The 21,815-nt window shown below is 43.1% G+C and overlaps 1 protein-coding gene and 1 non-coding gene across 2 annotated transcripts; both read right to left on the bottom strand.

Moving 5' to 3' along the window:
• Positions 1-2,300: 2,300 nt before the first annotated feature.
• Positions 2,301-4,619, bottom strand: LOC133572253 (uncharacterized). Its single transcript, XM_061925091.1, has 2 exons — positions 4,182-4,619; positions 2,301-2,540 (listed from the first exon to the last, which is right to left on the bottom strand). The coding sequence occupies exons 1-2, from the start codon at positions 4,617-4,619 to the stop codon at positions 2,301-2,303; spliced, it is 678 nt and encodes a 225-aa protein (XP_061781075.1).
• Positions 4,620-8,640: 4,021 nt separating this feature from the next.
• trnas-gcu (transfer RNA serine (anticodon GCU)) lies at positions 8,641-8,722 on the bottom strand. Its single transcript has one exon. It is a non-coding gene; the product is annotated as a tRNA-Ser (tRNA).
• Between the last annotated feature and the right edge of the window lie 13,093 nt (positions 8,723-21,815).

Here is a 21,815-nt window from a genome sequence, read left to right as displayed (position 1 = left end):
TGTGTTGATTTTTTGATGTGGTGACGTCCAAAAAGAGTCATGATACGGGAAGGGAGGGGGCGCACCGTGCGGGGGAGGAGGGGGGGGGGGGGCGTAATGTTGTAACAAATAATATTTCTATTAAATAGGCTTTACTTTGCATTTTAATTAACGTGGGATTATTTTTTGTATTTAGAAATAATAGTACCAACTTTTTTTCTTTTCTTTTTTTCTCACAACATTTGTGGCACTGGCGTGGCGCCCCCTGATGGACGGCGCCCTTAGCATTTGCCTATACGGCCTATGCCACGGGCCGGCCCTGTATATATATATATATATATATATATATATATATATATATATATATATATATATATATATATACACACACACACATATAAATATGTGTACATATGTATGTATATAGATATATATATATATATATATATATATATATATATATATATACACACACACACATACATGTGTAAATGTATTCTGCATGAAAACATCTGTTCTTCAGAATGGACTAATCAAATCAAATCAAATCAACTTTATTTATAAAGCACATTTAAAATTTACCACAGGATGATTATAATTATTATTCATCAGTAGCATGAATTATTTACAGTCAATCAAGAGAAAAGCAAACAAGCAAAAAGGTGTCATGTAATAAGACAAAGTTGAAATATGAAGTTAACATATATTCCCGAGGATACAAGCTGATGCACATATCATTCATGCATCAGCATTGCATTAAATGGCTTACTTTTATTAAAGGTATCTAAACCACCCTTGAAATGTTGTGGAACAAGTTTGGACACTCTGTTGTAATGTTTCTTATCATCCATGTAACATTATTAGTGTGTCTTATCATTCATGTACGGTGTATTTCAATCAATAATAAATGACAAGTTATAACTGTTTCCTTTCATGTTTAATATCGACTAAAAAGCACTCGTGTATTTTAATGTACTGCACAGTAATATCACTGTGATATCATCAGGCACAAACATGGCCCGTAGTACAATCATTTACAGTAAACACTGCAAGTAACAATGAAGAAAACGCAGGTAAATATTGCAACCATCATTTCAGGTGAGTCAGCACTTTACTGTCAATTGTGTACGTGGAGCAAATATGAAAAATATGAGCATGTACAATACTCAATACTTGGTTGGAGCTCCTTTTGCCTCAATTACTGCGTTAATGCGGCGTGGCATGGAGTCGATGAGTTTCTGGCACTGCTCAGGTGTTATGAGAGCCCAGGTTGCTCTGATAGTGGCCTTCAACTCTTCTGCGTTTTTGGGTCTGGCATTCTGCATCTTCCTTTTCACAAAACCATCACCCAACCATGCAAATTTTGCATTTCCTTTGGAAATCGAGGTCCCAGAGTCTGGAGGAAGACAGGAGAGGCACAGGATCCACGTTGCCTGAAGTCTAGTGTAAAGTTTCCACCATCAGTGATGGTTTGGGGTGCCATGTCATCTGCTGGTGTCGGTCCACTCTGTTTCCTGAGATCCAGGGTCAACGCAGCCGTCTACCAGCAAGTTTTAGAGCACTTCATGCTTCCTGCTGCTGACCTGCTCTATGGAGATGGAGATTTCAAGTTCCAACAGGACTTGGCGCCTGCACACAGCGCAAAATCTACCCGTGCCTGGTTTACGGACCATGGTATTTCTGTTCTAAATTGGCCCGCCAACTCCCCTGACCTTAGCCCCATAGAAAATCTGTGGGGTATTGTGAAAAGGAAGATGCAGAATGCCAGACCCAAAAACGCAGAAGAGTTGAAGGCCACTATCAGAGCAACCTGGGCTCTCATAACACCTGAGCAGTGCCAGAAACTCATCGACTCCATGCCACGCCGCATTAACGCAGTAATTGAGGCAAAAGGAGCTCCAACCAAGTATTGAGTATTGTACATGCTCATATTTTTCATTTTCATACTTTTCAGTTGGCCAACATTTCTAAAAATCCCTTTTTTGTATTAGCCTTAAGTAATATTCTAATTTTGTGACACACGGAATTTTGGATTTTCATTTGTTGCCACTTCAAATCATCAAAATTAAATGAAATAAACATTTGAATGCATCAGTCTGTGTGCAATGAATAAATATAATGTACAAGTTACACCTTTTGAATGCAATTACTGAAATAAATCAAGTTTTTCAAAATATTCTAATTTACTGGCTTTTACCTGTATAGTCCATGGGGGAGAAAGATGATATCTATGACATCTGGACTGTGAACAAGGATATAAAGTCATGAAGAAGCAGGTGACAATGTCAACAGGGATTGCAATAAAATGTACTGTCTCTTATTCAATGATTTGTATTGAACCAAACTGATAGAAAATGCTGTCCAGGAGCAAAGCCACTCTGCTTCCTGGGTGCTCTCCACGGTCGTCCTGACGCACGTCCTATCTTCTTAGCCTTCTGTGTGTGCCTTCCTGCACCTTCACCCGTCGTCAGAACAGAGTTCAGAACCTGGCCAAACTCGTTGCCGATGTTTGTCATCCATGCAGCACTGTCCCCGATCCCACCAGCCAGCTTCTTGGTGATCTGTAAAACAAACACTACAAACTGAAGTCATTGCCCCACTAAGAAGTAAACCCATTTCCTGTTTTGTTGTTATTGTACCGTATTTTCCGCACCATTAGCCGCACCTAAAAACCACAAATTTACTCAAAAGCTGACAGTGCGGCTTTTAACCCGGTGCGCTTTGTATATGGATTAATATTAAGATTAATTTTCATAAAGTTTCGGTCTCGTAACTACGGTAACCAGCCGCCATCTTTTTTCCCGGTAGAACAGGAAGCGCTTCTTCTTCTACGCAAGCAACCGCCAAGGTAAGCACCCGCCCCCATAGAACAGGAAGCGCTTCTTCTTCTACTGTAAGCAACCACCCGCCCGCGTAGAAGAAGAAAAAGAGCGCGGATATTACCGTACGTTTCATTTCCTGTTTACATCTGTAAAGACCACAAAATGGCTCCTACTAAGCAACAAGGATCCGGTTCATGAAAAGACGCAATCTCTCCATCCGCACACGGATTACTATTTCACAGCAACTGATATTCCTGTGAACCGCACTGTGGATACTGTGGATACAACGGGAGCACGTACGGTGAATATTCGCACCACAGGGAATGAGAAGTCGTCCTTCACTGTGGTTCTAGCTTGCCATGCTAATGGCCTGAAACTTCCACCCATGGTGATATTCAAAAGGAAGACCTTGCCAAAAGAGACCTTTCCAGCCGGCGTCATCATAAAAGCTAACTCGAAGGGATGGATGGATGAAGAAAAGATGAGCGAGTGGTTAAGGGAAGTTTACGCGAAGAGGCCGGGTGGCTTTTTTCACACAGCTCCGTCCATGTTGATATACGACTCTATGCGCGCCCACATCACAGATGGTGTCAAAAAACAAGTGAAGCACACAAATACAACACTCGCCGTCATTCCGGGTGGATTAACCAAAGAACTCCAACCGCTGGATATTGGTGTCAACAGGGCATTCAAATCACGACTGCGAACGGCGTGGGAACAACGGATGACCGAAGGCGAACACACCTTCACTAAGACAGGCAGACAGCGCCGGACGACATACGCCAACATCTGCCAGTGGATCGTAAATGCCTGGGCAGATATTTCGGTCACAACTGTGGTCCGAGCTTTCCGGAAGGCAGGATTCACAGAACTGCTGAACAGTGACACTGACTCCGATGACTTCGACGAGACGGAACCGGCCATTTTGGATCCCACATTTGCCCAACTTTTCAATTCGGACACCGAAGACGAAGAATTCGAAGGATTTACGAATGAAGAATAACTTCAGAAGGTGAGCGCTATGTTTATTTTGTGTGTTGTGACATTAACGTTCGAGCAACATTATGTTGCTATTGCTCTGCACTATTTTGAATTTTACTATGTTTGTGATTGCACATTTGCGTACATTTTGGGACAGAGTTGTTAGAACGCTGGTTTTTAATATATTATTAAAGTTTGACTGACCTATCTGACTGTTTTTTTGACATTCCCTTTAGCGCAGCGTAGGCGCGGCTTATAGTCCGGGGCGGTTTATAGGTGGACAAAGTTTTGAAATATGCCATTCATTGAAGGTGCGGCTAATAATCCGGTGTGCCTTATAGTGCGGAAAATACGGTACATGTTCTATTTTCTATATTGCTTTACTGTTGAAACCCTCACCTTCTTTGTTAAATCCATCTTAATACCATAGGTAGAAGTTATCACTCCCATCATCTCATCCAGAAGGCTGAGGATGTCGTTGGAGTGGATCGTCTCAAACCACTGGGCAAGTGGAAGGGGTCTGAAGGGTGGTGGAGGAAGATGGACAGCTGCAGAGGGGACGAAGGTAGCCATCTTCATATGGCGCTCACAGTCCGAGAGGTAGCGGCTGGTTTGACGTGCCCACTCCTCACTGTGCGCTTCCCCTATTGCAGACTGGAGGTAGGAGGAACTGTTACCACTGGTCCCCGGCTTCAGGAAAGACATACATTTTCTGTCCAGAGCTAGCTGTGTTGTGAGGACAGTGGGGAACAGGCTCCTGTGTGCCTCATCCAGCTGGGAGAAAGTATCCTGGCTCCATGGGCAGACCAGCTGAGAGCACTTGCTGCAACGTCCCATCCTACTAGATAATAGCGGCTATCCACATCGATCACCTCCCTGACCTTCCTGTAGATGCCGGGACCTGTTCATTTTACGGGAACACTGTGGGCATTTAAGAGGAATCCCCCACATCCGCATTGGTGCCCAGAGGAACATCGTCTGGGCAAGATGGTTTGGCTTACAGTGGGGGGTGCTTTGCTTTTTTGTTTAAGCTGGCCCGTCGGCTCATAGAGGCATTTAGCAGTCCACACCTGATCGGCTTCCTGGATTACTTTGCGAAATTGTTCAGGAAGAAAACCTTGCCAATTAATTGAAGACGATTTAAGTGGAATTTCAGTGTGCTGTGGTGTGGCAGAGCTGGCTGAAGGGAGCAGAGATGGTGTTGGCTTTGCGGTAATGGTGTTGGTTTCCGCGGTAATTGCTCCATGAATTCTGAATAGTGAACCAGTTGGAGGTGGTTCAAAAGACCAACAGTACCCTGCACCTTGGCACTACAGGTGTCACACATCTCCTCTGTGAGGTGTTCAGAGAAATGTTCTCCCTCTACAAGCTTGTTGCACTTGTAGCACTGCACTCCCTGTCCTGCCACTGATGCTCCTGACTCGATGTCTCCTCTCCTCGTCTCTGTGACTCCTCTCCCTACCTCGGACTTGCCCTGCCTCCGTCTCAACTTCTCCTGCCTTACTGGAGCCAGCGGGTGATGACAGATCTGCTGGCTAGGGGAGAGGGGAGTACAACTTAGTAAATAATTAGTAAGTAAATAGTAAATAATAAATAAGTTAGGCGATACCTTATGGAACCCACAGGAGCACAGACGGCTTCTCCCAAACAGATCCTTCGTGTGGCTCTGCAAGGGACAAGCATCTATATTCCCCAGGGCCTTTTTCCACTTCTTGGCCCCTGGACGTTTGCCAGTTGAGAAGTGGTATTGTCCCGAGGCATATTTTATACAGATGTGCCTCCAGTAAGTGTCTGGTTTCCCTGTCTTAGTCATCTACAAACATTAAATATAAAGCAGGTTAAAGTATGCATGTATGAAGGCATGTTTTGCATTATTGTTGTGAAGCACTTTATAAATGTATGTTTTAAAAAGGTGCCATGTAAATAAAGTAATAATAATTATTAGTATTATTACTATCATTAGTAGTAGTAATATGGCACAGACAGATGTAAAAAGAATATTCCGCTGACGAAAAATTAAACTTGGCACTATTAAGCATGTTTAAAACGCCTGGACATCTGTCTGCTCTGCTCAAACACATAACCAAACTCCATTACCGGAGCAGGAGAAAACGCCAGACCGCCGATAAATTACGATTCCACTGACGGACAATGAAACTTGGGACAATTATTTCACATCTTATGGTTTTTCCCGAGAAATCGGCAGAGTTTATACGGCAAATTAACAAATACATAGGTTACTATTGGTCAGAGGTGGGACCAAGTCATTGTTTTGCAAGTCACAAGTAAGTCTCAAGTCTTTGCCCTCAAGTCCGAGTCAAGTCCCGAGTCAAGACAGGCAAGCCCCGAGTCAAGTCCAAAGTCAAGACTGGAAAGTCTCAAGTCAAGTCCTAAGTCCTGCATTTTGAGTTTCGAGTCCTTTCAAGTCCTTTTAACCACAGACTAATATATTAACACAGATTGTGTATGCTTTTCAAACGCTGTATTTATTTATTAAAACAAGTGCATTTTAAATTGCAGGAAAGAAAATTGTGCTGACATTGCACTTTATAATAGCACTATTAACCAGTCATTTTAAACATTAACTCATTCCTTTACAGAACAAACACATTGAAAAATAAAGTGCAAATGTACTTATTTGTACAAAAGTGTTAACATTGAAAAAACATGACATATACGTGAACATAACAAAAAAGTTGTACTTTTTATATGTCAGGGCCCTATGCTGCATTGCATTTGCAAAAGACCAAATTAGCCAAGAGTCTGTCAGTCATTTGTGCACGATGGGGGCGTAGTATGATGCCACCATGGCTGAAAACTCGCTCCACTGGAGCACTGGAGGCAGGCACTGCCAAGACTCTCATGGCCACTCGGAACAGTGAAGGAAGAGTCTTCATGTTCAATGCCCAGAACAAAAGGGGGGAGAGAGTTGTTTTGGGTTGGTGCACTACTTGTAAGTGTATCTTGCGTTTTTTATGTTGATTTAATTAAAAAAAAGAAAAGAAAAAAAATTATTTCTTGTGCGGCCCGATACCAATCGATCCACGGACCAGTACCGGGCCGCGGCCCGGTGGTTGGGGACCACTGAGGTAAACAACCAACAGTATGTCAGAAAGCTAGCTAAAACGGTACACATATTCATAATATAGTATACATTTTAACTGACCTTTATTTGACTATTTTTGTCTTTTTTTAGGTGGCTAAAATACGCGGTGCTGCTGACCGCCATCTAACATTACGTGTGATATATTGACTAACGTAACCCTGCTTAAAAAAAATCACTGAACAAAAAGTATGAATAAGGTAGTGAACTGCAACAGATTCCCGTGTTTGCAATAACGTTATAACGTTAGCAGTGAGTTTCCAGCCTCACTGATTTAACTACACAGCAAATAAAAGTCACGTTACTTAGCCAATAAACGTTATCTTACATTCAAAACTTACCGTTCTTTGTGCAACTTCAAATGGACGAAGTTGGAAGTTGTTTCCTCTCCATCAGTAATTTTCGAACCGCATGTGTTGCATACTGCAAACCGTTTTGTGTTGACCACCTCGTAATTTTTATACCCAAACAAAATTATTTTAGGTATCATTTTTTGTTCACTGGCGTGTGGTTTGGACATGTCTTCTTCCTTGGTTGTCCTGCAATTTGATTGGATGAATGCTGTGTGATGAAAACAAAGTAGATCTAATTTGATTGGCTGTTGTACTGAGACCACACCAGCTGACACACGCAACGCTGATAGACAAGTACACGATGAAAAATACGCGCTCCCGAATAACTTTTTCATCTTTGGGTTTTGGGGAAAGTAGCAAGTCATGTCAAGTCATGTCAATTCAAAAGGCTCAAGTCCAAGTGAAGTCACAAGTCATTGATGTTAAAGTCTAAGTCGAGTTGCAAGTCTTTTTACATTTTGTCAAGTCGAGTCTAAAGTCATCAAATTCATGACTCGAGTCTGACTCGAGTCCAAGTCATGTGACTCGAGTCCACACCTCTGGCAGAAGCTCCATTAGCAAAACGACAACGTTACATGAAAGTTGAAATACAAGTTGAATTATGTGCTAACGGGATGGGAAATCAAATCGTGTAGTGTTTTGTCACACGGTTTAGCATTCGGTTTATAGATGGCGTTGCATGAATGACTATCAAATCAAATTTACCAACCTTTTCCGTGTTCTTGTGTTCGCTGTTATGCGGTGAAAAACCTAAAAGCGATAAGCCCGCCCCCTCCTACGTCACGTGACATTGTTAGGACTTGTTCGGACCTTGTTTGAAACTCTTTGATCTCTCTTCGGATCTGTTACGATGTGTTAGGATATGTTAGGATCTCCGAGGCATGAATAAAAGTTTTTATTTAACATGTGTCGCTTCTTTTACAATTTTGTTTACTTCCATAGATTGTGACGATGCTGACTTGTTTTCTTCTGATTGGTCAAATGCAAGAAAACAAAGCTCTGCCCTGATTGGTCGCTTTACTGCATTTTTAACAAGAAAACGTATTTTATTTTATTGATTTTACATCAAATTTAAATGTATCTATATTGATTGTTTCAGCCTGTTTCAAAATAGTAAATAGTACATTTTTCAGCCTGTGTCTTTGTCAAAATGAAAAAAATATGAAAATGTTTGAGAGTCGAAAAAAAAGTTAAATCTACAATCGGAAATTGCTGTAATTAGCAGAAGTAATAAACTTTGCTTCTTCCTACTGCTTTCCAAAGGATGAACTATGCAAACCTCAACATGTGATGTCACCTCAATTTGGAATAAACCCCAACTTTGATTATTTTGTACAATAAAAAACATTGAAAAGAGAAAGGATCACTTTTGTAAATATCCAGGATGAGGAAGAAAATGCTTCGACGAGGATGGGATTCGAACCCACGCGTGCAGAGCACAATGGATTAGCAGTCCATCGCCTTAACCACTCGGCCACCTCGTCCTGTTGCCGTCACTGTATCTTTAATTTATATATACATGTAATTGTGAAATAGTCGTGTAGTCGAGTTCATGTTCACGTCAGACACACCATGTTTACATAATACTGCCTAGTAGAATTGTGCAAATGTAGTAGAAAATGAAAACTCTGATTTCGTTTCAATGATCACATCCAAATCTTCTTGGCAGTAAAACAATGTCAAATCGAATACATTCTAGACAAACTTCATTTACGGATAGATGTGACAAATGTAACCGCGTAAAAGTGCATTTGCTGCTCCGTGGTTGTGTTATGCAAGATGCGCCATCTAGTGGCGTCAGGTTAATATAACCCAATCGCTGCGAGAAACAGGTGATTGCAGACCCGAAAGCCGGGAAGTGGGCTTCTTGCTCCAGCGCCACCTGCTGGGTGGAAGCCGCACGTTCAGTGTTAGGTGGTCGGCACCTATGGAAGTAGAATGGTCTCACATCAATTTATATATATCAATATGATATTAATACATATGCATATATTAATAAATATACAAATACAAATTCAAATGTGATATACAAATAAATAAATAATTTGTATAAATAAATGCGTATTTGTAAATATAATTTTGAGATTTGAAAATATATACAAATCAAATATATAAATACAAAAATGTAACATACAAATAAATCAATAATTTGTATGAATAAACGTGTATTTGTAAATCTATTTTTGGGATTTGAATATAAATATGCTTGATTTTGTATTTGTATTTGTATTGAATTTGCATATGCGGATCGCTTTTTTGCTTTTGTGTCGATGAGACATTCCTCCCACAAACCAGATGCACAAATGAATGTGACCTACACACTCCGCTGAACTACCAGCAGAGGGCACTGCAGCCAGAGCGGTCTCAGTCATAGACATGGTCAGACACTGGCGAGCCAATCAGAGGCACACTAGGGAGGGTCATATGATGATTGAAATATGATGATGATTTGACACACATTGCACTGATAAGAGATCAGTATCTACATCGGGACACGGTCATTAAACGGCATTGATACAATAAAATAGGCAGCTAGCACAGTCTTTCAGATTAACTGGATAAATTAGCATTAACTAATACAACGCTAACGTTAGCTAACTCAGGCCCGTTGTGCGTTCTCTCTGTAAAGACGTGGATTGTTTTTGTGCAGAGAACTCCGAGCATTTTGCATATAATGCATATAATGCTCTGTGACCCAGACCGCTCAGGCTGAGGTGCCCTCTGCTGGTTGTTCGGGGGACTGCGTAGGTCACATTTATTTGTGCATCTCGTTTGTGGGAGGAATGTCTCATCAACACAAAAGCGATCCATCCATCCATCCATTTTCTACCGCTTATTCCCTTTGGGGTCGCGGGGGGCGCTGGAGCCTATCTCAGCTACAATCGGGCGGAAGGCGGGGTACACCCTGGACAAGTCGCAACCTCATTGCAGGGCCAACACAGATAGACAGACAACATTCACACTCACACACTAGGGCCAATTTAGTGTTGCCAATCAACTTATCCCCAGGTGCATGTCTTTGGAAGTGGGAGGAAGCCGGAGTACCCGGAGGGAACCCACGCAGTCACGGGGAGGACATGCAAACTCCACACAGAAAGATCCCGAGCCCGGGATTGAACCCAAGACTACTCAGGACCTTCGTATTGTGAGGCAGATGCACTAACCCCTCTGCCACCGTGAAGCACTACAAAAGCGATCCACATATGCAAATTCAATACAAATACAAATACAAAATCAAGCATATTTATATTCAAATCTCAAAAATGTATTTACAAATACACGTTTATTTATACAAATTCTTCATTTATTTGTATCTCTCATTTGAATTTGTATTTGTATATTTATCAATATATGCATATGTATTAATATCATATTGATATATATATAAGTTGATGTGAGACAATTCTACTTCCATAGGCACATGAGTGTTGAAGGTGAGTCACATTGTTGAACTTTATGAAGGTTTTGGTCGAAACTGTATGTTACATCGTAACGTACGTCAGACTTTAATACGTCAACAATAACTTCGATAGTCAAATTCAGTATCTAATATGATATTTAGGCTAAACTATTTTAGCCTCTTTGGAAGCTTGCTTTGCTGGCACTTTTTTTTTGAAGTGAATGAAACTGAAGTCATTTTAAAACTGTGTGAATTAAATTAAACAGAAATAAAATGATATGTAAATGCACTTTTATGCTCTTCCTTATATCAATGTTTGTATTTCTCTCTCCAGACAAACTGAGGACAGGGTGTGACGTTCCAGTCATCAAAATACAGGATTTGTGTGCAAGAATAGTCGACTATTTCCTGTAATGTCCACTTTTATTTGTGTTTAAAGAATAGTCGACTAAACTAAACCCATCTTTAAACCTGCATCTTTAATCCAACATCTTTAAAGGCCTACTGAAATGCGATTTTCTTATTTAAACAGGGATAGCAGGTCCATTCTATGTGTCATACTTGATCATTTCGCGATATTGCCATATTTTTGCTGAAAGGATTTAGTAGAAAACATCAACGATAAAGTTCGTAACTTTTGGTCGCTGATAAAAAAGCCTTGCCTGTACCGGAAGTAGCAGACGAGTAGCGTGACGTCACAGGTTGTGGAGCTCCTCACATCTGCACATTGTTTACAATCATGGCCACCAGCAGCGAGAGCGATTCGGACCGAGAAAGCGACGATTTCCCCATTAATTTGAGCGAGGATGAAAGATTTGTGGATGAGGAAAGTGAGAGTAAAGGACTAGAGGGCAGTGGGAGTGATTCAGATAGGGAAGATGCTGTGAGAGGCGGGTGGGACCTGATATTCAGCTGGGAATGACTAAAACAGTAAATAAACACAAGACATATATATACTCTATTAGCAACAACACAACCAGGCTTATATTTAATATGCCACAAATTAATCCCGCATAACAAACACCTCCCTCCTCCCGTCCATATAACCCGCCAATACAACTCAAACACCTGCACAACACACTCAATCCCACAGCCCAAAGTACCGTTCACCTCCCCAAAGTTCATACAGCACATATATTTCCCCAAAGTTACGTACGTGACATGCACATAGCGGCACGCACGTACGGGCAAGCGATCAAATGTTTGGAAGCCACAGCTGCATGCGTACTCACGGTACCGCGTCTACACATCCAACTCAAAGTCCTCCTGGTAAGAGTCTCTGTTGTCCCAGTTCTCCACAGGCCAATAGTAAAGCTTGACTGTCATCTTCCGGGAATGTAAACAATGTAACACCGGCTGTGTTTGTGTTGCTGCAGCCGGCCGCAATACACCGCTTCCCACCTACAGCTTTCTTCTTTGCTGTCTCCATTGTTCATTGAACAAATTGCAAAAGATTCACCAACACAGATGTCCAGAATACTGTGGAATTTTGCGATGAAAACAGACAACTTAATAGCTGGCCACCATGCTGTCCCAAAATGTCGTCTACAATCCGTGACGTCACTCGCTGACGTCATCATACTGAGACGTTTTCAGCAGGATATTCCGCGCAAAATTTAAAATTGCACTTTAGTAAGCTAACCCGGCCGTATTGGCATGTGTTGCAATGTTAAAATTTCATCATTGATATATAAACTATCAGACATCGTGGTCGGTAGTAGTGGGTTTCAGCAGGCCTTTAAATTACAAGGTTTAAAAGTGAATATGGAAAGTTTGCTGCAGAAGCCAACTCAACACACGTCTACTCAACATGGTCCATGCCGGAAGTCCTTAAAATAAAATAATTTAGAAGTTGTCTTTACTTTTAAGTTATCACGCCATGATTTTACCAGTGTGGCGCACGGGGGACTAGATGTTCGTCCATCCGACCCCGGAGCTAGATGGACTTTGAGCCCCGCCTTACAGATACAAGTGAAGCAGGTCTTCGTTGACCCAGACCCAGAAGAAGATCCTGGTCACCCATCTGAGGTCAGTCCTCGGCAGAAGTCCAGCGATGAATTGACAAAGTTCTAATTCCAGAGGTCCGCTGCTCGTGGTTCCACCACACAACTGCCAAAGCTGCAATAAACGGTGTTTTTATTGTTTTTGTTTGCATTAAATCCATTACAATTGTCTTTCAGGCATCTCTGCAGTGACTGAGGATCCATGGAGGAGCCAGGGCAGGTCTTCCTGCCAGTATCTAAAGTCTATCAAAGGATAGAGAAGTCCACTTGGTCTCTTTTCAGTCAAGTGGACCAATTCTGCAGGAGGAAGGAGGGGAATCCCAAGATGGGAGACAAAGTCTCTGCAACGTGTCCTTGGTCTTCCCCGTGGTCTCCTAACGGTCGGACTTGCCCTAAGCACCTCCCTCATGATTTTAAATGTACTTCTTTTCAAATTGACTGAGATAAAATCAATTTTCTGTGTATGTTTAATCACATTATTGGTATGAAAATATGTGTATACATTTAATCACACTGAAATAAAAACATGTTTGACTACATTGAGATAAAAATGAAATTTTTTATGCATATGGTTCATCACATTATTGATATTACAATTAGGAACTTAGAACATTTGAAACAATCTTTTGTGTATGTTTGACTACATTAAAATAAAAATAGGCAGCACGGTGTCACAGGGGTTAGTGCATGTGCCTCACAATACGAAGGTCCTGAGTAGTCCTGGGTTCAATCCCGGGCTCGGGATCTTTCTGTGTGGAGTTTGCATGTTCTCCCCGTGACTGCGTGGGTTCCCTCCGGGTACTCCGGCTTCCTCCCACCTCCAAAGACTTGCACCTGGGGATAGGTTGATTGGCAACACTAAATTGGCCCTAGTGTGTGAATGTGAGTGTGAATGTTGTCTGTCTATCTGTGTTGGCCCTGCGATGAGGTGGCCACTTGTCCAGGATGTGCCCCGCCTTCCGCCCGAATGCAGCTTAGATATGCTCCAGCGTCCCCCGCGACCCCAAAAGGGACAAGCAGTAGAAAATGGATGGATGGATAATTTTAATCCCAATAAAATGAAAATGATGCATTTAATTAATCACATCGTTTCTGTCTTGCCTCTGGTGAGGGTGGTCACATTTTCTTTCCGCTCCCTTCTTCTCCCAGCTTGCTCTCTTTGTTTTGTCTTGTCTGAACTTTTTTGAAGCGTCTTTCTTTGCGCTGTCCCCCAAATCTAAACATCAGACATGGAAATGATCAGTTGGTCTCTCGACGCAATTGACAAAATCTTTTCGACGAGGAAAAGAGGTTCAGGGGAGCCTGGCTGCCCTGATGGAACCATTGCTGCGGGGCATGTGAGAGATTCCTGGGATAAATGGAGAATCATGTGCCTCTCAGTCTTTTCCATCGAGGACGTGGAAGACATCTACCTATTTGGAACCGTGATCGCGGGGCACCTGCTGATTGGGCTGGGCATTGCTCTGGTGTATCGTCAAATTCGTAAGACGATGGCAGCCACTCAAGGAGCCCAAAGGCTGTTCGTCGCAATGGAAGGTTTGGGCTGGGCTGTGGGATCATAGACTGTGGCGATTTCTGAACTGAATCGCAGGATGGATCACATCATGGAGAAGCTTGCTGAAAAGGAAAATTGAATATGAGAGCAGCCAGCACGGATGAATAGAACAGACAAGTCTGTATTGTCTGCTCGCGGAAAACAAACATCCTAATCTACGATTTAACTCCCTCGAATGGCCTTGATGCTGTGAACAACAGGAGCAGGCTGTTCTGAAAACAACCCCGAGGACACCTCAATGATGGACGCTTTTGACTTCCCTCCCTCCTCAACGACACCTGGAGTCGAACTTTTACTTGCATGCAGAACGGCCCCAGTCTATGAACATTACATCATCACGCCCAAGACAATGGGCACATACACCCCCCCTCCCCCACCCCATGCCTTCACCACTGCTTGTTTCTTCTCGTGGTGATGGAGGGCTGGCAGCGCTTCATAGCAGCAGTCGCCCTCCAGGGCCCCAACTCCCCGCCTCTCTGTTGCGAGTTGTTGTGATTAAATGTAACGTGTTTATATGTGCATTGCATGGAGGTATTTTCCCACTCCAGACTAGGCCCCCTTAGGAGCCCAGTCTAGATTGTATTTTTTTACTCATCTTCTTCCCCAGCGTTTTACCTTTTTCTTATCTTTTACGGTGCGCCTTTGGCGACCCATCAGCGTTCCTGTTCTGTAACCCTGCACACTGTTTGTTTGTCTCATCTTGAACGGGTTTGTGCTGAAAACATAGTTTCGTTGTACTTGTGCAATGACTATAAAGTCCTATCCTATCCTATCCTACATTGAGTGAAATAAAATGTATTCACATTTAAATACTTTTTGTGTTTGATCACATTAGTATATTTTTCATATGTTTAATTTGATGAAAATACAAATACTTAATCACATTTAAATTAAAATGATAATTTTCTGCCTATATTTAATGACATTATTTAAATAAAAGTGATAATTTTCTGCCTATGTTTAATCACTCTGCCCGCCCTCTCGCTGGCAGCTCGCTGCTGAATTTCCGGCCACAGTCAAGTGCTGTCCTTCCATTTTGTGTGATTTAAATGTTTGATGTTCTTCTCCAACACTTTCTATCGTCTAATAGAACTGACAAAACATCCATCTTTCTTTTTCACCGCTTCCAGCATTTCTGGTAGAATAATACATGACTCGCATGATGTTTTTAATCCCAACCCTACAAAAACAACAACAACATGTTGGAGAAGGCTACACAATACTTATATTGTTACAAACCCTGTTTCCATATGAGTTGGGAAATTGTGTTAGATGTAAATATAAACGGAATGCAATGATTTGCAAATCATTTTCAACCCATATTCAGTTGAATATGCTACAAAGACAACATATTTGATGTTCAAACTGATAAAACATTTTTTTTTGTGCAAATAATCATTAACTTTAAAATCTGATGCCAGCAACACGTGACAAAGAAGTTGGGAAAGGTGGCAATAAATACTGATAAAGTTGAGGAATGCTCATCAAACACTTATTTGGAACATCCCACAGGTGAACAGGCAAATTGGGAACAGGTGGGTGCCATGATTGGGTATAAAAGTAGATTCATGAAATGCTCAGTCATTTACAAACAAGGATGGGGCGAGGGTCACCACTTTGTCAACAAATGCGTGAGCAAATTGTTGAACAGTTTAAGAAAAACCTTTCTCAACCAGCTATTGCAAGGAATTTAGGGATTTCATCATCTACTGTCCGTATTATCATCAAAGGGTTCAGAGAATCTGGAGAAATCACTGCACGTAAGCAGCTAAGCCCGTGACCTTAGATTCCTCACGCTGTACTGCATCAACAAGCGACACCAGTGTGTAAAGGATATCACCACATGTGCTCAGGAACACTTCAGAAACCCACTGTCAGTAACTACAGTTGGTCGCTACATCTGTAAGTGCAAGTTAAAACTTTCCTGTACAAGGCGAAAACCGTTTATCAACAACACCCAGAAACGCCGTCGGCTTCGCTGGGCCTGAGCTCATCTAAGATGGACTGATACAAAGTGGAAAAGTGTTCTGTGGTCTGACGAGTCCACATTTCAAATTGTTTTTGGAAACTGTGGACGTCGTGTCCTCCGGACCAAAGAGGAAAAGAACCATCCGGATTGTTATAGGCGCAAAGTTGAAAAGCCAGCATGTGTGATGGTATGGGGGTGTATTAGTGCCCAAGACATGGGTAACTCACACATCTGTGAAGGCGCCATTAATGCTGAAAGGTACATACAGGTTTTGGAGCAACATATGTTGCCATCCAAGCAACGTTACCATGGACGCCCCTGCTTATTTCAGCAAGACAATGCCAAGCCACGTGTTACATCAACGTGGCTTCATAGTAAAAGAGTGCGGATACTAGATTGGCCTGCCTGTAGTCCAGACCTGTCTCCCATTGAAAATGTGGCACATTATGAAGCCTAAAATACCACAACGGAGACCCCCGGACTGTTGAACAACTTAAGCTGTACATCAAGCAAGAATGGGAAAGAATTCCACCTGAGAAGCTTAAAAAATGTGTCTCCTCAGTTCCCAAACGTTTACTGCGTGAAGTGGCATAAAACACTGAAAGTGATTGTTCCTATAACCCCTTTGTTTCAAATGTTTGTTCCACTTGTGGCGCGGGCATCTTGTCTGACTCACACCATATACACAGCCTTCCTTGTCACAAATTCTTCCTTTTCCCGCTATCCATCCACTAATTCAAACTGATCCAGCAGCGCAATTGAAGATTGTTTTATTTACAAAAATCAAGGAACAGAATACTCGGGAAACAAAATGAATGAGCCGAGGTCTACAGACAGGTGACGTCAAAGACGGTATGCTGGTGCCCGACTGCCAATCACGCGCCCAGCACGCTCCTCCTGCCCCTTATAGGCTTGCATGGGAACTTTTCACCACCTGCAAAGGGTGCACACTGACATACACACATCAATCACTCAAAATAATAAAATAAACATAGATTTAAGTATGGCTCTCTATTTGGCTCCTACACACCGGCCCCTGATTGATCTTTACAGACTCAATCACATACATTAATTTAATGAAAAAAGGAGCCTATTCCATAATAAACAAACAAAAGGCAAAGCCTTGAGAGAAAATAAAGTATATACATTACACCCCTTGTGCGTGTCTTGTGGTCTGGTCTCCATGACTGACGAGTCAGCTCTCAGCCTCCAGGATGCGGCACAGCTTGGTGATAGGCCTTTCGATGACTGAAGTCTTTGTTTGGAGCTTGACTGACCGGACCAGGCCTCTTCCATCTGGCCGAGTCTCCAGTACTCTGCCCAATGGCCAGGAACCCCGTGGGGCTGTGGGGTCGACCACCAGGACCACATCTCCTGGCTGCAGGTTGTTCCTCACTTGGGTCCATTTCTGTCTTTCCTGCAGAAGCGCCAGAAAAGGTCAGCCATATACTGGACCTGTTTCCAGCGGCGTCTGGCGTAGAGATCCTTTTTCTCGAAGGTGCCACGGGGAATGATGGGTTGAGTTTTTAGAAGGAGAATGTGGTTTGCGGTCAGCGGCTCTAAGTCCTGTGGATCTTGGGAGACTGTGGAGAGGGTACGACTGTTGACAATTCTCTCTTGGGGTCAACGTGCCATTGCTCTAAGGTGCTTTTTCCAATTTGAAAAGGTGGAAAGCAGCTGGCTTGTGGGGGGTTCAGTGTTTACCACTGTAGTGAAGACAGTAGTGTTCTTTCTGACTTCTGGGTCATCCTGTAACACTGACTTGGAGTCCAATGCTTCCTGTGCAGGCCAGCTTTCCTCTGCTTTCCATAAGAAGTCAGGGGCATATATCCATCTCCTTTGCTGCATGAATCTGCCAGTACTCAGTCCTCTGGAGGAATCGTCAGCTGGATTGTCCTTACTGCCCACATACCTCCATTGAGACAGCTTTGTTTTGAGGGTCACACCTTTGTAGGCGGCTGCACAGTCAAAGACCATCCTGAGTTTCTTCTTTTTGGGGTGGTACACTCTGTGGTGTGGTATGTACCAAACTTTTGTCTGGCTGAGCTCCTCCTCTGGCACCTCCTCAGCATAGTTGCTTTCCAGAATGTTATTGAGAGATGCAACACACTTCTGTTTGAGTTGCTGGTTCCTTTCCATTTTTCTTTTCAGGCTTTGGAGGCGCTGTTCGGCACTTGGGCGATTGTTGGGCAGGTTGACCGTGGGCTTTCTGAAGGGTAATTTCAGGTTGTAGTGTCCGTCCTGTAGCACTGCCTCATTGGCTATCTCTAAAAACGGTTTGTCTTCTACTGACAGCTCAGTCTTTTCCTCTGACACTACCTCACTGAATTCCAGGTTATACTGGGAAATTAGAAGCTCCTCCAGATTTGCAACTGAAATACTGTTCACAGTTGCACTCACTGCCTCACTATTCCGACCTCTAAATGGACCGTTAACCAGCCATCCCAATAGCGTTCTCATTGCATATGGACCCCCACCATGGCTATTTATAACCTCCCATGGCTCTAACAGTTTTGGAGCATTTGTGCCTATCAACAGCTCCACCTTTGAACTGATGCTCGGGAGTATAACGTTGCCTAAATATGGCCATGGTGCTATGTCTTCCTGTTTGGGGATGCTGCTTGTGGTGACTGGCATTTCTTTCTGTGTGAAGACAACAGGAAGAGGTAGGAAATGATTGTTGTCCATTGCAGACACTTCTAGCCCAGCTACCATGTAAGTTGGGACAGACTTTTCCTGATTCGTGGTCCTTAGTAGGATATGGGTCTTTACTCCCTTTATGTTCAACTGGGACATAAGCTGTTCAGAACAGAAGCTAGCGGAGGATCCAGGGTCAAGGAGGGCATAAACTGAGAGGACCTGGCTGCCCTTCCCGGCCTTAACTTTGACTGGGACAATGGACAGAACACTCTCATGGTCCCCGGCCCCTATATGGCCACATAGCTCTGCTCCTGCACTGCTTAAATTTCTAGAGGGCTCTTTCAATACCTTGTCTTTCCTGTCATAATGCAAGACACTTGGGTGACATTTTTTACACAGCCTACATGTGTGATGACTTGGACAAACAGAACTCATGTGCCCTATTGAAAGACAGGCAAAGCATATGCCCTGACTCTTTAGGAAACTAAGCTTGGCTCTGTGCTTCTTCTTAATGAACAGTCTACACAACTCTAGTGGGTGTTTGTTTTTACAAAGTGGACAAATGGGCTCTGACTCAGACTCTGGCTTGGACTCCATTGGGCGTATAGTAATACTTGTGGCAAAACTACTACTAGCTGGCTTTGAGTGTTGTGGCTTTACAGAGGGTCTAGCGTTAGCCTTTCCTATGCTGGCTGACTGCTCCTGTACCCTTAGCTCTCCAAAGACTGGATGCCACACGAGCCTGCTTTTCTATAAAGCTAACCAGGTCTAAAACCCTCACCCTGCGGTTGTGCTCTTCCTGCTGCTCATATGCTTTGTTGCGCCATTTCTCCTTCAGCTTGAAGGGCAACTTAAACACAATGTTTCTCATATTGGCCACTGTGTCCAATTTGTCCATGTACTCCGTCTCCTCCATGGCATTACAGCAGCTCCTGAGGAACATGGCGTACTCCTGCAAAGATTTGGAATCCTCTGCCCTGATTTGAGGCCAGGTCTGGACCTTATCGAGGTAAGCACAGGCAATTTTAAAGTCATGACCAAAGTTCTCTTTTAACAACCTTTTGGCTTTCTGGTAGCCTCTATCTGGTGACATATATTCACAAATTTTGACTAGCTTTTGAGCATGGCCTTTTGTGTACTGGATGAGAAACTGCAACCTGTCCTTGTCATTGTCAGTTTTACTTTCGACCATGTGTTCAAAGAAATGGATGAATGACTTGTACTCCAAGATTTGTCCATCAAAGAGGGGAACACTTCCTTGTGGGAGAGTAGACAGAAGCTGCTGTTTCACAAGAATCTTTGTCAGTTCATTTTGGGCTTCCAGAATTTTGATCAGCTGATTGTTCTGTGTTGAGCTGGGGATGGCTTGTTGAGGTTGGAACTGGAAACTGGCAGGCACAGCTTGGTGAACGGGGGCCTGCTGGGGATAGAGACCGGCAGGCTGACCTGGGGCCTGCAGAGGTAGAACTGGGACCTGCTGCAGTTGAGTTGGGGCCTGCTGAGGTTGGGGTTGGAGTTGGAGGCTGGCATGCTGAATTGGGGCCTGTTGAGGTTGGAAGCTGGCAGGTGGAACTTGGGGTATAGATGTATCAAACAGAGTAGTGGGGAACTGCATCTGAACTCCTTCCTTGGGCCTAACCACTGGGCCTCCCACAGGTGAACCACACCCTGATGGATCAAATGCTACCCCTGTAACCACTGCTCTCTGATCTGCACCATGCACCACTAAACCTACTTCCCTCAAGTAGTTAATTTTAGCATTAGCCGCCTCTATTTCTGTTTTCAACTCCAAAGCCTCTCTTTTTTTCCTGCACATTAACTCCTGTTCTTCAATACCATGCTTTTCCTGCAACCTTGCTGCCCTGGCTGTCAAAGCAGCCTTCTCCACCTCCGCTCTAATCCGCAATGATGAAGAGGAATTATTGGATGACCGTCCTGAACTGGAGGACGTGACTGATGCCTCCCTGCTTGACACTATGCCTGGTTGACCAGTTAGTTCATGCCTATAGAGGCTGTCCGCCGCTTCTAAATTGTCCTTAAAATGACCAGTTAATAAATCACTGTCTTTAAATATAGCAATGTCCTCAGGTGGAGGAGCACAGGTGTGGGTTGAAGGGTTTTCAAGATCTGATATCCATCGGGACACCTCAGCTTCAAAGGCATCTATAAGAGCAATTTTAGGCTGATACCATGTTTGGTCATCATCCCTTCGCTCGTCTGGCTCTAAACCTTCAGAATATGATCTGTGCAGAGATTTAAACTCCATTAGAAATTCATTAAACTTGCTCATATTTATTTTCACTTCTTTTAAAGCCTCTGCATCTGCACCATCAAATTGCGCACAATGTTCATTCGCCTTGTTATGTGTGACATTTTGCCTATTCTGGCGGCGCGCACACGAGAAGCCTCCTGCACAATTGTCGTCATTTCCTCTCCTTCGGCTGAATTATTAGCTGACATTTTCCTCTTTTAATCAACAAAAATCCTTCACTTGGTGCATCAAAAAACGTTTACACTTCCAAGCGAATATAAAAGGTTCCAAAAACAGTCTTTATCCTTTTTGGGAATTAAATGTCCGTTCACCGGCCGTCGGGCGCGCGCGCGCAAGCCCGTCGCCAAATGTTTGTAATGCAACCTTTAAAAATCATTACGCGGTGATCGCGGTCCCAAAAATAAACTTTTCTTGCATGACAATGTCCAGAAAAACTCACTTTATATTACTATAGAGTTCTTTTAACGAATGAGTTTGATGGTTTATCACAAACCTTAAATGAAAGAAGTCCTTTGTTCTCCTGTACCATGCATGCACTTTGGCCTTGCTTCCAGTTTGGTGCGCAATCCTGTCGGCTGTACTTCCACAGCACGTCTTTGACAACTTGAAGTGGCATAAAACACTGAAAGTGATTGTTCCTATAACCCCTTTGTTTCAAATGTTTGTTCCACTTGTGGCGCGGGCATCTTGTCTGACTCACACCATATACACAGCCTTCCTTGTCACAAATTCTTCCTT

This window comes from Nerophis lumbriciformis, linkage group LG29 (assembly GCF_033978685.3).
Source record: "Nerophis lumbriciformis linkage group LG29, RoL_Nlum_v2.1, whole genome shotgun sequence".
NCBI classification, from domain to species: domain Eukaryota; kingdom Metazoa; phylum Chordata; class Actinopteri; order Syngnathiformes; family Syngnathidae; genus Nerophis; species Nerophis lumbriciformis.
The sequence above is the reverse complement of the archived record's forward strand: the minus strand, read 5'-3'. Positions and strand labels throughout refer to the sequence as shown.

What these genes read in the sequence shown, in the direction of transcription:
- LOC133572253 (XM_061925091.1), bottom strand. Translation starts at nt 4,619, where the DNA reads ATGGGACGTTGCAGCAAGTGCTCTCAGCTGGTCTGCCCATGGAGCCAG. An exon ending in AGATGGATTTAACAAAGAAG is followed by an intron (nt 2,541 to 4,181) that starts GTGAGGGTTTCA and finishes TTTGTTTTACAG; the next exon opens with ATCACCAAGAAGCTGGCTGG.